The sequence below is a fragment of the Manis javanica genome, chromosome 13 (genome assembly GCF_040802235.1).
Source record: "Manis javanica isolate MJ-LG chromosome 13, MJ_LKY, whole genome shotgun sequence".
Classification (NCBI taxonomy): domain Eukaryota; kingdom Metazoa; phylum Chordata; class Mammalia; order Pholidota; family Manidae; genus Manis; species Manis javanica.
The window spans coordinates 63,782,801-63,798,468 of record NC_133168.1 but is presented as its reverse complement, the minus strand read 5'-3'; the positions used below and the strand labels follow the sequence as shown (position 1 = coordinate 63,798,468).

At 36.5% G+C, this 15,668-nt stretch overlaps 1 protein-coding gene across 4 annotated transcripts in view; it reads right to left on the bottom strand.

Annotated features, from left to right (window-relative positions):
• The window catches only part of ADGB (androglobin), a 192,788-nt gene that overhangs the window by 104,418 nt on the left and 72,702 nt on the right, over positions 1-15,668 (bottom strand). For 3 of the 4 annotated variants that reach the window (XM_073219724.1, XM_073219722.1, XM_073219723.1), the window contains 3 exons: positions 14,505-14,591; positions 10,595-10,806; positions 7,227-7,321 (listed from right to left, as the gene is read on the bottom strand). In XM_073219724.1, coding sequence (XP_073075825.1) covers positions 7,227-7,321; positions 10,595-10,806; positions 14,505-14,591 — 394 coding nt within the window. Of the gene's footprint in view, positions 1-7,226; positions 7,322-8,757; positions 8,893-10,594; positions 10,807-14,504; positions 14,592-15,668 lie in introns of all 4 variants that reach the window. The other variant, XM_073219725.1, reaches the window with a different exon arrangement.

Genomic DNA, 15,668 nt, shown 5'->3' with positions numbered 1-15,668 from the left:
CACTCTTGACATTTGGAGGCACTGGCACTCATGGAAGGACAGAGGATAGAGGCTCCCTGTTTCTTGCCAAATCAAATAACTGCCGAGGTGGATGCTTTCTGTATTTGACTTTCCATATTCAGATCTCTTGATGCCAAACTGCTTTGGAAAATGCCAGAATAATGATAAGCAGAACTTCGGTTGCTTATTGATGGCCTAAATAAGCCATAAGAAATCAAAAAGTATGTGAGAGTTAAAGTAATATATAGTCATCACATTCTGACATTCACAATCTAAATGTTGAAACATTTAACATAAAATAGAATGACATTAAAGTCAGTTTTGCCAATAACTGTTTTTCTTCCCAGTGATTTCGCACCACTGATTTCTATGCAAATAGAAATGCTTTGAAATGTAGATTTATAAAACAGCCATTTAAATTAAGACCAGAAACCCACCTATTAGCCCATTCCAAATTATTGTCTCTGCTACAACGTGTCTTGCTTTTGTAGCTGTTTCTTGGTAAGTCAATCTATACATTTGGGAGGCACAAAAAGGTGGCATATCCATGAGATAGGACAGTTCTTCCTAAATCCAGGGACCAATTAATGATTGTACTAATTAATTAATAAATTTAAAAAGAAGCTAATCAGTCCACTACTGAGTCTGGGAAAGTCATTTAAAAGTGTTAAAAATATGCAAAATAAAGAGAAAAATGATTCAATTGTTTATAAAAAGCTTGATTCTAAAATAGAAGAAATTGTCATATCTCTTTTATCCCTTTTGGGAATGTTAGCAATTTACCAAAAAAATTTAGAAACCTCTGGAATTATGCCTTATAGAAGCTTAATTTTTTTCATAGATGTTCTAAAGCATAAAACTTCTTTCTACAACTTTAACCCTATCAAACTTTAGACTTTTCCCACCACTTGTAAATAATCCTTTCAATGGGAATTTATGGGAGAACTGATGGATGTTATTCAATAAGACAGTGCCTCAGTGTAGAAATAAGAAGTGCATTACTGTAAAGTTATGCTTAAATAATATTCAAAATAGGATTCATGCCCAAAATAGTATTTACAAGTTGAATCATTTCCAGTTGGTTTACTATTCATAATATTTGGTCTATATATCTCCATTCATTCTGACAATTGCGACTAAATTGTTGTCTGTTTAATTTCTTTTTATTTCTTTGTGAGCTACAGAGCATCAGAAAATAAAATGACTTTCGGCACTTGGCAATGTAATGTATTGTGTCAAATAATCAAGTATGGTATTAGCACCTACTGTATTGTTTTTAAATAATTCACAGAACTACTAGTTTGACTTGAGGTATTTAAACTAGTTTCTCATACTTGGTTTTATTTCCAATATGTTATACAATATTTATCAATGATGTAAAGTAATGCTATTAATAACAGGTATAGTTTGATGTTGAGAAACTTTGTTGAAAGGATCTCAAATGTCTCTAGATTAGAATTGAAGGGTCCCCACCAGTAAGATGGCAAACTTCCGGCTTCTCTTCGGGGTCCTCAGTTCCCGCCGGCGCCACCTGAAGCCCAATCACCTCTCGCCCCCCTCCCAATCCCAGCACCTAGCCAACAGCCAACAGCCCCGTAGAAGTGACACCTCAATCAATTCATGCCCCCTCCTATATAACCCAGCACCTTTCCCTAATAAAGCGGAACTCTCCGGTGAATTGCTGCTATGTGTCGCTCCTTTCCTTTCAAGAATTAGAGTCAGAGAAAGATTAGAATAGTAAAACTATTCTGAGGAAATACTGAGTAGACACTCAAGAAATATTTTTGAATAATTCATGTGCAAGATTATCTTAGCAGTTTCCTTGTCCATATGACCCTTCCATTCCTTTACCCCTCCCACCTCAAACAGTCTAAAAGTAGGGGTTTGAGCAGGTGGGGAAGGCTTTTTTTAGAACTTCCAGGTAACCCATTTAAATAAAAGCAACACCATTTAGAATACCTAAAAGCAACAGGATGGGGATAATGTGGGGTCATTTGTGACACTTTGTTCCTTCCCAAGTTTGTTTTTTTCCTGATATTTTGGACCAATTCTTTAAATAAATTGACTTTATTTTACATGTTGATTTCATTGTCCTTGGGGTTACAGGTTTTAGCAATGTACTCCATTTAACAAACTCCATTAGGGCAGTTTTTTTTTTCTGTTGATTGTATCTCTATTATATTTTGAGTTTTACCAGGAGAATTAGGTCATGATCTCAAACATACTAATGTAGAAGAATCAGCAGACATGTTAGGGAGACTGTGACACTCTAAGTCAAATTATTACAGCCTTGAAGTCTTAAATTTATTTTATAGACACTGAGCTAATTCCTGAACCCCAGTCCCCTTAAACAATCTTCAACACCCTCAGGGAGGCCTCACAACACTTCGCCTGCCCTGACTCCCTCCCACATCTCAAGTCCCCTCTAAAAACTTGGCCTTTTGCAATTTATTCAGCCTCTAGCAGTTTCTTGAATCCAGTGGGTGGCCCTCGGCTTTGAGCACACATTTTCTATTTTCTAGACTAACTTTTAATTTCTTCCTTTGGGAAGACCATGCCAGTCAACGATTAGATAGAAGGTTGTGTATCTGCTATCTGTGCCATATTTGTTTTCCCACTCATTCACTCATTCATTTGATCACTTATCCAATACACATTATTTGAATACTACATCTACCATATATGCCCTTGTGTAACCTCTGTTATGCCAATTTTTTAACTATATTACTAGTGTTTGCTTGTCTGCCTTATTTAGACTGTGACCTTTGTGGGAAGGGAGCTCGATAATCTTGTGCATCAGGGACCCTCAAAGTATCAGTCATTGTTTATGACATAATAGGCAATAAATGTACATCCACATCTGCTAAATTGATGAATAAACAGGAACTGAGTTTTTTTTTTTTGTCTTTTAAATTCAAAACCAACTTTGGGTTTAAATGTTAGTTTCTCAGTAGGACAGCCAAAAAAATTTTGCATCCTTTTCTTTTTGCAATGCCTTCATCCCATCCTTATATTTTGCAGTTTGAGAAAGTGTTTAAATACTTCCTAAATAAGACCATGGCACTCCACAAAGCACGGCTCATGCGCTTTCATGATGTCCACGGTGTTAGAGCACTTGACCTCTGGAATATTTAAGACAGCACCTAGGCTGTGCCATGTAAAGAGGTTAAAAACAAAAGAAAGCAGGGATGAGATGGTCAGCTTCAATTTTAACAAGAAACCCAAGTTGGCAGGAGGCCTGGGATATACCCTTGGATTTAACCGTGGCTAAAGTTAATTAACTTTGAATTACAAACAGAAACTGCCACTGTCTCTACATTCATGAAAACACATGATATCCTATCAGCCTGGCAATATTGTCCATGTTATATGGCAGACTTTTGCATGAAGAAATGGTTTCTATTAAGAAGGAAAAATAAGTCGGGAAGAAGAGGAGCAGGAACAGGAGGAGAAAGGAGGGAAAGGAAGCAGGAAAGAGCAGTGGTCACACCGTGCTCCTTGGGCAGATCGTCTAGAAGACAGATGTAAGGCACGCAGCAAAGTGCAATAATCACCCGTTTGGGGTATTTACATTTCAACCAAATTTCCATTGAATTTTTAATACCCAACTGTTTTTAAGTAACCCAATGAACATGTATATACAATTATATCACTAACCAGCTAGCCTTCTTATACTTTAACATAGTCATTTCAGAACACAGGAATTCTAGAAATAAAATGTTAGATGTCTTAAAGTCCTCCAAAATTTTAGGGTTCAATAAGCTCCAGATGCAACAGTGTGTTTGTCTAAGTAGATTTAAAAGTAATCCAGTGGGCTGTATCCTTTATAAGGGAAGGAGAAAAGTGATTTTACACCCAATTAAATTCTGGTTGGTTGTGCCCAGACTTAAAGTGTAAGAGGCTCACCTGTTACGTTAAAGGCTAGGCCAGAGCGGCAGGTGCCTAATTTAACACATACACGTAGGAGCCTGCTGAGCACTTTCGGGGGACAGAGCGGCAGTGGCCATCTCCATGCTATCCTGTTGCTGTGCTCCAGGACGCCAGTAGCTCCTGGAAGAGAGCTGTTACACACATCTGGTCACCCATCTTTATGGCTGCCACTAGAGGATGCCTCTTGACGGCCTGGCTGTGGAGGCCATTGGGGCTCGCATTCCTGGTCTCACGGAACTGTAAGAATAGATGCTACCCAGAAAGGAGCTCATACCGCTGTCTGGCGCCCTGAGTTTTGCAGCCGCTGCCAGAGGACACCGATCCCTTGGTTCTGGCCGCCAGTGCGGCTTCTGCTTGAGGGCCCCACAGGACTGTAACCAATGGAGTAAGAGTTCTCAAACAGCTACGGTCCCAGAGCACAGCCAGGGACCAGACCCAGGAGCTCGGTCTTTCTGTGAAGGAAGCCAGGTAGCTAATCGGCATGGCTGTGGCCTGAGGGGCAATCTTCTAATTAAACACAAACCTAGGGACAGCTGCAATCCTTTCTAGAGCCCTTGGGGCGGGTGCTATCTTCACATTTTTGCCTCTGCTTTGCTCCAGAGCTGTGGTGTCTCCTGGAGGGGGGCTTTCCACATGGCTGCTATCTTGGTGTTTGATTCTCGGCTGCCACCCAAGGAGCTGGCTCTGCTGGCCAGGGGGGTTTGCATTCCTGGGTCCCATGGGACTGTGGCAATCACAGACATGGTTCTTGGCTAGCTGCAGCCCCAGGGCACACCCCCAAGTCTTTCTGTGAAGGACCCTCTTGGCTTATTCCGGAGCTTCTGTCTGAAGGGCAGGCTTCAGGTCTAACACACATCCAGTGGCCTAGGAGCTGCTCTTAGGAGCATAAGGGGGGGACACCATTATGCTGCCCTCCCACTACCTTGCTGCAGCTCACCAGTATCTCCCAGAAAAGAACTTACATACTTTCCTGGAGCCCTGAGTTTTGCAACTGCTATGCAGCGGACATGGCCAGATCCCCTGGCCAGCAAGATTTATACTTGTGGTGCCACAGGACTATATATATTTGCATATATTTAAAAGCTGCTGCCTGAGAGTCTGGCTTTCAAACAGCCTTAATATCGGTGCTGAGATCTCCCCTTACACATTTTCTACCATCAGGAGCTATTAAAAATAGAATAGGCAGCTTGGACAAGCACAAGATGTGAGATATGACAGAGTTGGGGCAGGACCGAATGTCAAGTTTCAGCTCTTACATGATGTCACACCTTCAAGACTGGGAGAGGTGGTGGTTTCATCTACTGTACACAAACTAACAGGGACAGTCAAGGCAACTGAAGAAACAGAGGAATATATTCCAAACAAAAGAATGAGATGAAACCTCAGAAACAGACCTTAATGAAACCAAGGTAAGTTATTGACCTGATAAAGAATTTTATACCTGATAAAGAAATTTACCTGATATTGGAATAATGGTCATAAATATATGCACTGAGCCTAGGAGAAAAGTGGATGGACAAAGTAAGAATTTCAACACACAGACAGAAAACAGAAAATGATTTTTTGAATTTGACACCAAAAAGCAACAAAAGCAAAAATAAACAAGTGGGGCTACCCCATACTGAAAGCTTCTGCACAGTGACAGAAACCCACCAACAAAATGAAAAGGCAACCTACTAAATGGGAGAAAATATTTGCAAATCATACATCTGATAAGAGGTTAATATCCAAAATATATACAGAACTCATACAACTTAATAGCAGAAAAACAACCTGATTGAAAAGTGAGCAATCTGAAGAGACATTTTTCCAAAGAAGACATATAGATGGCCAGCAAGTACATAAGATGCTCAACATCATTAATCATCAGGGAAATGCAAATCAAAACCACAATGAGATGACATCTCACAACTGTTAGGATGGCCGTTACCAAAAATATAAGATGAAATAGCCAGTGATGGCAAGGATCTGGGGGAAAGGGAACACTTGTGTCCTGTTGGTGGGAATGTAAATGGGTGCAGTCCCTATGCAAAAACATTATAGAGATTCCTCAACAAAATTAAAAATAGAATTACCATATGATCTAGCAATTCTATTTCTGGGTATTTATCTGAAGAAAATGAAATCACTAACTCAAAAAGATGTATGCTCCCTCGTGTTCTGATGCAGCAGTTTTTACAACAGCCAAGACGTGGAAGCAACCTAAGTGTCTATCAGTGGATGAATGGATAAAGACATTGTGTGTGTGTGTGTGTGTGTGTGTGTGTGTGTGTCTACACATATGCTCCATTATTGGAATATTATTCACCATAGAAAATACTGAAATCTTGCTTGAAAGAAGCAAAAGACAAATACCATTTGATGTCTTACATGTGGAATCTAAAAACAAACCAAAGGAAAACAAAACAAAACAAAACATAAAACCAAGTTCACAGATGGAGAACAGATTGGTGATTGTCAGACGCAGGGGGACAAGAGTTGGGAGAAATAGGTGAAGGGGATAAAAATTTATTTTTAAAAATACATAACTTAAAAATTATTGGAAACTCATATAGCCCACGCCACTACTAAATAGTACGTTGTCAAATATTTAACATAATAGAAAAAAGTTAATTATATAATGTCAAGTGAAAAAAGCTTCTTTCCAAAGAAACACAAAATTTAATTCTACTGTATATAAAAAGTATATATATATATATATATGCAGAATATATGCATAGAAGAAAAAAAGACATATGCCAAATATTAGCATTGCCTATGTTTAGATATTTATACTATGAATATTTTAATTTCTTCACCTTTATCTAGATTTTCTAAATTTTCTGTAAGTTGTTAGATTTACAGGAAAAAACAATTAAGATTTTTTTGTGTCTATTATTTTAAGATATAAGTAGATTACAGCAGTGGTTTACCAGCCCTGAATGTGAGTTCATTTAAATCATATCAAGAAAATATTTATAATCTGTTTCTGGAGAAGTGATTTATTATTTTTTAGATATGATTTACATGATTCTTACTGAATATATAATTTATATGCCTTTTCTTTTGCTTGTAATGGAAGGAATTGATAATATATGAGAGTACATCCTTTCTTTTTTTAAGAGGTAACTTTTACAACCTAAAATAATTTGGGATGCTCCAGGGTCCTGTGTTCAAGTGCTTAATTTTAAAGATAAGAAGACTGAGATCCAGGAATAGAATTGTAATTAAATTGCGGTATACCTTACGCCACAAGTAATTACACACACACACACACACACACACCATAAATGATACTGCTCTTACTAAGGGCTTACCATCTTCTCTAATGAAAAGATCTTCTTTTCAAACAAATAGAGAGGTGTAAAGGTAGCATATACAATCATGTGAGGAGACTGTGCTGCTGACGAACCTGTAAAAATAAACATATTGGGTCATGGAAGTTCTAGCTAAAATGGGTCTGATAGAGATCACTGCAGACTGTTCAAATTTGTTAATGAATGTGTCTTGCTGGTAAGAAATAGATAAATGACACTACATATATTTAATAAATGTTAAATTGCAAATGTGCATTTTTTAACATAATGTTTAACTTCATAATATCATTTAATTGTTTAAGAAATCATAGTATGTCACTGTAAAAAAATTATTACAGAAACTCATGCTAGCTATCAGTCAATGTAACTTAGAAGGTCTACAAAGTAATTATGCTCAAAAGCCTTGATTTTAAAATTAAGACATTTCTTGGCTCTCATAGGTGGAATCTTTATTTTGAATTTAAGGAAGAACAGGGATTAAGATAAATTAAGATGTGAAATATGCCAAACTTATAGAAACATATTTTTACATTTAAAAATTAAACCACATATTTTTCATACTTTGCATATTTCTCATAGAGCAAAGATCTGAATCCAGGCACCTTTACTCCACAGCCCAAACTCTACACCACATTCTATATTGTGAGATTGACTTTAACAATAATTTTCTAGAAAACAGGCATCATTAGTTTATTTCCACAAAGAAACTCAGAGAAAAGTTTAGTCATTTTTGCACAGATGATGAATTATCAGTAATTCTGGAAATGTTATGGCATGCATCAAAAAAGATTACTGAAGGCATCAATACAAGAAAACAAACAATATAGAATTAAAAATCCAATGACTAACAATTCTTCTCTCTACCAAACCACCAGACATGTTTCTATAAAAGTAAAAAGCCATAATTATTAAAATTATACAAAGTCACACACAAAATAATAATGTACTAAGAAAGAAGACAAGATGAAAAAAACCCTAGAGATAAATGGATGTTTCCAACCATGAAATAAAGGATGAGCTAATTATAACCTACCTTCTGGAAGCACCAAGATAGATGACCCAGTGTTAGGTCTATAAGGTTTTTTAAAAAGGTTATATATTTATACAAAATTTATTTATACAGACAGGAGAACAAATACTAATATAAATACTATACACAAACACTAATATATAGTAATATGTATGTACATTACATATAATACACAACATATATTTTATGTAATATATTTTACATATTATATTGTACCAGATATAGCATGTAACATATATACATCAATTATCGTATGTCCTCCTCCATGTAAACACTTCTTCTATGACTGCTATACCGTAAGAACTTGGACAAGCTTGACTCCTGTCTTATATGTGGGACCTGTCCCAATATTCACACCCATCTGAGGGCCTAACAATTATGGGCAGCCTTGAACAAGCTTATTTAGATACGTCTAAACAGGAAATACATTTCTATGCTCGGAAGTTTCCCAATATTTTAAGAAACTAAAATACTTATTATTCTAGAAAACTGAGAGCCTACAGTCTGATAGCGACTGCAGGGAGTATTGTACATCTGATGAGGGTCTTGAACTGTGAAGTGACCATTTTAATTTTTCCGTTTCCTTTTCTCTATCTTTACTCCTTTTCTTCCCAAGGTCTTTTGCATCTGATTTCTCTAACATATTAAAAAATAAATAATAATTTTTTAACTACAAAACCTCAAACCATATTGCTTATTCAGTCATTGTATTGAAAAGTAGGCCAAAACAATTGTATTTTTTAAATGTAAAACAACAGTCACCAATTTCCCCAAACAGTACTTACCTCTAATTAGAAACATCAAAATAAAGCAAGAGAAAACTTGAAAATTGACAGACATTGTGAAAGACCTTCAGAATTATTATTGACTCTACATAATTTTATGGTGAATGGAGACGATCATTTGAATAGTTTATGTAAAATTATAGTGTCATGCTAATTTTATCATTTAAAAACAAAGAACAGCAAAAAATGTCCTTAAGTCCTACATGCAAAATGGTCTCACAGCTTCCTTATTTAGGGCCTTTATCTCAAGGAATTGACTTTCTCTCTCCAAAATATCTTCTGGTGGACCCTAGGTTCCAACCAACATCCACAAACCAGTGTCTTATTGCCAACATGACTTGCATAATAAAACCTTGTACCCAGAACTACCCACACCATTTGAGTTTCCATTATTATTTACATTTATATGAAATGTGTTCTTCAACTTCAATAAGAAAAAAATAATCCCCCCAAATAAAGAAGTACAAACTTACAATTGTAACATAAATTAGTCATGCAAATGAAAGTACAGCATAAGGGATATAATCATTAATACTGTAGTATCTTTGTATGGTGTGTGTGTTGACAGATGGTCACTACACGGATTGTGATGAGAATTTAATAATGAATATAATTTTGAATCACTATGTTGTACACCTGAAACTAATATAATACTATGCATCAACTGTATTTCAAGCTTCTTTCATAAACTAATGTACATTAGGTCATTTTAAGAAGTGCCTATGATAGGCAGATATCACTCACACTTGATCTTGGTCTATTTTTGAGAGATATGTACAGTAATAAGTTTTATACTGTGGTAAGTGTTCACAGATAAGATCTTGATAAGGAATAATTTGGACAAAATATCAATGTTTTATAAAACAAATATTTGAAAGATCATTAAGATGCTAGCAAGGAATATTAAAAAACTGAGTATTTTCTGGTATACTTAATTTTATTTTACTATAAAAACATTGTTCATATGCATAGCAATATGAAATATTTTGGAAATTATAAAATAAATACTCTTTCTACTAAAGAAGAAAAATGGCCATACACTTTGTAAAATAACTTGAAATTGTTTTATTTTCAAATTTGAAATTCCACCTACAACAAATGGTCAGCAAATCATAATCTAATCTGTGTCCGTGTAATGTTTCCTGGAAAAAAAACAACCAAAAAACAAAAACAGGACAATTTTTCTCCCTTGCTGTTTTGGTCCATTCTGCTCTCCATATAACTTAAAGAAAGGTTGTGCTTGATGGCAATTGAAAACTTAATGTCTCCTCCTATATTAATACTATATTAATACTATATTAATACTATATTAATTTAGTGTCATCAAAATAAATAACTACCTTTGATTTTTAAACAAAGCAAAATATGGAACAATAATTAACATAGAAAACACCATTACAAGTTCAAAGATCCTAGAAAGGAAAGATCTTAATTATTTTGACAATGCTTAATAAATGATAATGGCAGTAAAGAATCATTAACTTCAGCAATGATTGGAAAGCATTTATATATAATAACCATATTGGATAACATTGTGATATAAAAGGTCTTACCCTTTGGAACTTTATCATTTTTCTCAGATAATTTCAGTGCTGTTGCTGAATCTTCAGGTTTGAATTCTTTGCCATCTTTCACTTCTTTCCTGGGTTCTTTTAATTTGTTGTCTATCACAGCTACCTTGCTTTCAGAGTTGGATTCATCTGACAGTTTAAATTCGGGTAATATCTCTTTCAAGAGCTCCCAAACTTTGTCCATATATCCTGGGCTTGGATAAAACACATCAACATTAATTCCCAAATTAGCTTTATATTCCACGTCAAGAAATTACTGACATAAAAAATCACAGGACCATTTTCAATGGTTACTTCAAATTTTAGTTAAAACACTATGATGCATTCATTCAATCAACAAGCTTTGACTGAGTGCCTACTGTGTTCTGGGCATGGCTGATACAGAGACTAAGGGCAGAATTCCATTCAAGACGGCAATGTGGGGGGATCCTGAACTCACTCATTCCCTCAGACACACCACCGAATCTGTAGCTATATATGAAACAATTTCCTCTGGAAAAAAGAACAAGAACTAGCTGAGCAAATCCTACACATCTGATGAATGAGAAAAAACCCACATGGCTGTGGGTAGAAGAGGTTGAGACACAATCTAGCCATCAAACCCATTCCCAGCATAGTGAATCACACTGGGAGGGACTCAGCCCTGAGCTTCTCCTTGAGGAACAGAGTATTGGAAATCCACATCTGCCACCCCAACTTTTAAAACCTATACCTGAAAGATGAACCACCAAAACATCCAGCTTTGAAAGCCCCCAAGGCTTACCCACAATCCCCATGAGGCTATAGCGAGCTCAGAAACAGCTTAAAGGGTTGGTGTGGACTCAGCCGTCCCAGGACCACAGCACAGACACAGCAGTGAGAAAAGCACCCACAGTCCTCCTGTGAAAGAGCTCTGTGAGCTTCTCTTTACAGCTGTGGCTGCAGGGGCAGACTTCTAATTAAACACACATCTAGGGGCTCACTATGATCCCCCACGGTGGGTGCATTTTTGTTTTCTCCCTCATTGGTGTCTCTGAGAATGCAGCTTGTGTACATGTCTTGTGCCCCAGCTTTGCTGCCTGCCTCCCAGAGAACGTCTGCCTTGACAGCACGGCTCTGGGGACCAGTGGGATTCATATCCATGGGTTCAAGAGGATGGCAGCAAAGAAAGACTCAGTTCTTAAGCACAGAGGGAGCTGACAGAAATTTCCATCTCCCTCTTCCCCTGAAAAGAGGTCCATTTTTTTACCTTAAAGACTGCTGCCTGAGTGCCTGACTTCCAATCAGCCTGCATCTAAGTGTTGACTGGGGTCCTCCCCTTTGGGACACTGACAGGTCTTGGCTCACCCTCAACTACGGAGAGCTATTTAGATTGATAAGACGAATGAAATCTGGCCATTTGTGACATGTGGATGAACTAGAGGGCATTATGCTGAGTGAAGTAAGTCAGCTAGAGAAAAACAAATACCATATGGTTTCACTTACATATGGAATCTAAAAACAAAAAACAGAGCAGACTCACAGACACAGCAAATAAACTGTTGGTTACCAGAGTGGGGACAGATTGGCAGATGGGTGAAATAGATAAGGGGATTAAGAGGTACAAACTTCTAGTTATAAAATAAATAAGTCATGAGGATATAACAGCCTAGGGAATATACTCAATAATATTGTTACAACTTTGTATGGTGACAGATGGTAACTAGACTTCACATGGGGATCATTTCATAATGTATAAAAATATTGAATCACTATGAGGTAACTAACAGGATACTGAACTTCAAAAAAAAAATGGGGTGACAGACTACTCTGTTCATAGATGAACTATACCAACATCAGAAAAGTGTGCCCAGAAAAGAGTCAGCTCTTCATTTGAAATTATCACCTTCTCATATCCATTCATATATGTTGTTGATTGCACTTCTATTATTAGAGAGAGACAAGGTTTTTTTGTTTCAAATGGTAAAACCATACTAACTGAAGGAAAATACTAGAGTCAAGGTTTACAATTGCAAATAGAGCAGCGTCTCCCTTTGGTACTCCCATGGGAGAATAGAAGGGAAGGACTTGTCTGTTATAGATGCCACAGAACATGTGTCACCCTGATTTTCACATGGAAAAAAATTCCAGTAGCCACACAAGTTTGAAATCTAATTATCCTTGGTCTCTGGAAAACCGTGAACAGATTGGCAAACCCCTCAGAGGCTTTCTCTTCACATTCGAATCCTCCTTAGCAACAGAAACATCCCCCTCCTGAGCACACTATGTGGCAGATGATATTCTGTCCTCAATGCCCCTCTCCTTCCTTTCCTTCAGTGGAAACCCAGCCAACAGGAAAGGCCAAGATGGAGTCAGAACTTTCTCCACGAAGCCATTCCCGACCACTGCCTGTACCCTTAGCAGATAGGGATTTTTCCTGTATTTCAACTTAAATGTTTCTTGACAATTATTTTTATACTATTTCATGACATTCCTTTCATTTAAGATTTTATATATATATATATATATATATATATATACATTGACATGAATTAACTGTAATTTTATATCATTATTGTAATTTAAATGATAAGATAATGAATAATAATGAAAATTATGTGAAGAATAGTCATAGGAAAAAAAATCCTACCAATCATGACACAGATCAAATATAGTGTGTATCTTTTACTTCTTTGTTGTATTTGGAGGAAAACTGATAAACTTAAATGTCTGGGTCATTCTCAATTTATTCTTTAGCTTATTCCCTGTTTCCAAAGGCTGATTATTAACTACCATAAATATTTCTAGATAATATGAAATAATCTGGTAAAAGTCATTAGAGATGGAAATAAACTTTCACTAATTATACCTCTACAATACACTAGATACTTTTTCTGACACTCTCAATTTTCAGAATAACCATATGGATAGGTCATTTTATCCCCTTTTTACATATGAAGAAACTGGGACCCAGAGAAGTTACATTACTTGCAAAATTCACATAGTTTGAAATTGGAAGTGTGAAGATAAACTGTAGCTTATACAGTTCTGACTTCAAAGCTCAAGTCTTTTTCCCATGTCATTTTCACAGACATTTCATAAGCAATCATAAGCTCATGCAAAGTGAACACCTAAAATCTCTCAAATTTTTATTTTTAATTGTTACATTTGTCTTCTTGTAATTATGAAAGAATACCAACACTGATTTTCATTTCATATATGATTTCACTGCATGATTCTAGCAAAAGGCAATTCACAATTTTTATTTGATTAATTTTAGTGGTGAATTATTCTGAACTTGTTTCTTTGCCACCCTCTGATAGACTTCTGATCATGTGTTTGGTGTCTTTATTGACTATTGTACAGGGAAAATTAAGGCAAAAACATAAGTATTACACCAACACTGAAGATAAAAATTTAGAGAAGTCCATACTCTTAAATCCCATTCTCTCTTTGCTTCTCTCCACTAACATTGCCTAAATTGTCAGGAAATATTCTCTTAGATATCAGAAAAGGATCTTCCATGAGAAGATCTAAAAAGAAGGTGCCATCTGGACCTTTCCCTCAGATAAAAACACAAGATCAGCTCTCTAGGGAAGTGGTCTTTTGAGGAGGGTGTCTACCCTTCCATTTTCTTTCCCTGAAGATATTTTTATTTTAACCAAGCAACAGCTAGTTTGTACTGCAGAAAAGATGCTTTAGATGGTAGAACCCAAGTTACTATGGTCTGATTTCAATCTCCTCTAACCTGGACCCTATAGAAGAGTAGCTTCCCAACATTAATCAAATATCAGAGATGATCCAAATTGATAACTGTACTGTGGCTTGGATCTTCTTGTAAAAATCAGCATCTGAATTGATGACATTTTAGTTAAAGAAACCTTACTGGGGAAGAAAGAAAAAAATATATGAGCATCATAATGGTTAAACTTACTGGAGAGAAATGACTTCTGGTAACCATCCTGTGAGGGCATGAATAACTGTGAACTCTCCCAGTTCACTCCTCTCTGCTGGATGGATGCTGAAAAGCAAATGCCCAACAGTACAGTTAATAAAATTTGAAAGCAAATACAGAGAGAGGTATATAAGGAATAGGAATCTCTAATAAATGACAACATAAGAAAAAATGTAGGGGTCATAGTGTTTATACATGATGGTACAAAAAATACTATTCAAACAGCCAGATGACTTCTTCTCTTAAAGCACTCAAATAGATTCAATGATAAAATTTTATGTCTGTTTATACAACATGCTATAAGGTTTATTTTACAATTATTCTTTTAAAAATACAACAGTGTCTTTCATCTTTCTGGTTTCAGTAACTTTTCTAAGATGCCTATGAGGCTATGTGGCAAGGCTGGGTAGCAAGGCTGGGTAGAGAGGCTGGGTAGTGAGACTGTGTAGTGAGGCTGGGTAGAGAGGCTGGGTAGTGAGGCTGGGTAGTGAGGCTGGGTAGAGAGGCTGGGTAGTGAGGCTGGGTAGAGAGGCTGGGTAGTGAGGCTGGGTAGAGAGGCTGGGTAGTGAGGCTGGGTAGTAAGTCAGTCTCATACATGGCAGGTCAAGATGGGCATCAGACATCACTGATCAAATCCTTAGACTAGACCTGTCTTCAATCTCCTCCAACCTAGGACCCTGGAGAATAGCAGTTTCTCAACATTCATCAAAAATCAGAGATTATCCAAACTGATAACTACTGTGGCTTTGATCATGTAAAAATCAGCATCTTAATTGATGATATGTTCAGATAAATTGATTTTAGAAAACCTAGAAACATATGCTCTGTCCAGTACAAAAGAGTGGAGCTGCCACCATAGCACAAAGTCAAATGGGCTTGTGATTGACCAAATGTTTGTCTTCTCAGTTTAGTCCACTTATTATTGATTTTTTTTTCTAGAGGGATTAGTCTATTTATGTTCACACACATAAATACCAGATCTCTGTTCCATTGAGAAGTCAGATTCAGTGCACCATATGCCACTAGCGGTGATTCACGGTACTGACCAATGTACATATCCCTTTCTTCAGAAAGAAATCTTACTATCTTAGTCACATGTTCCATAATTTATAAATCACATTGGTATGTTTACAAATTATGAAT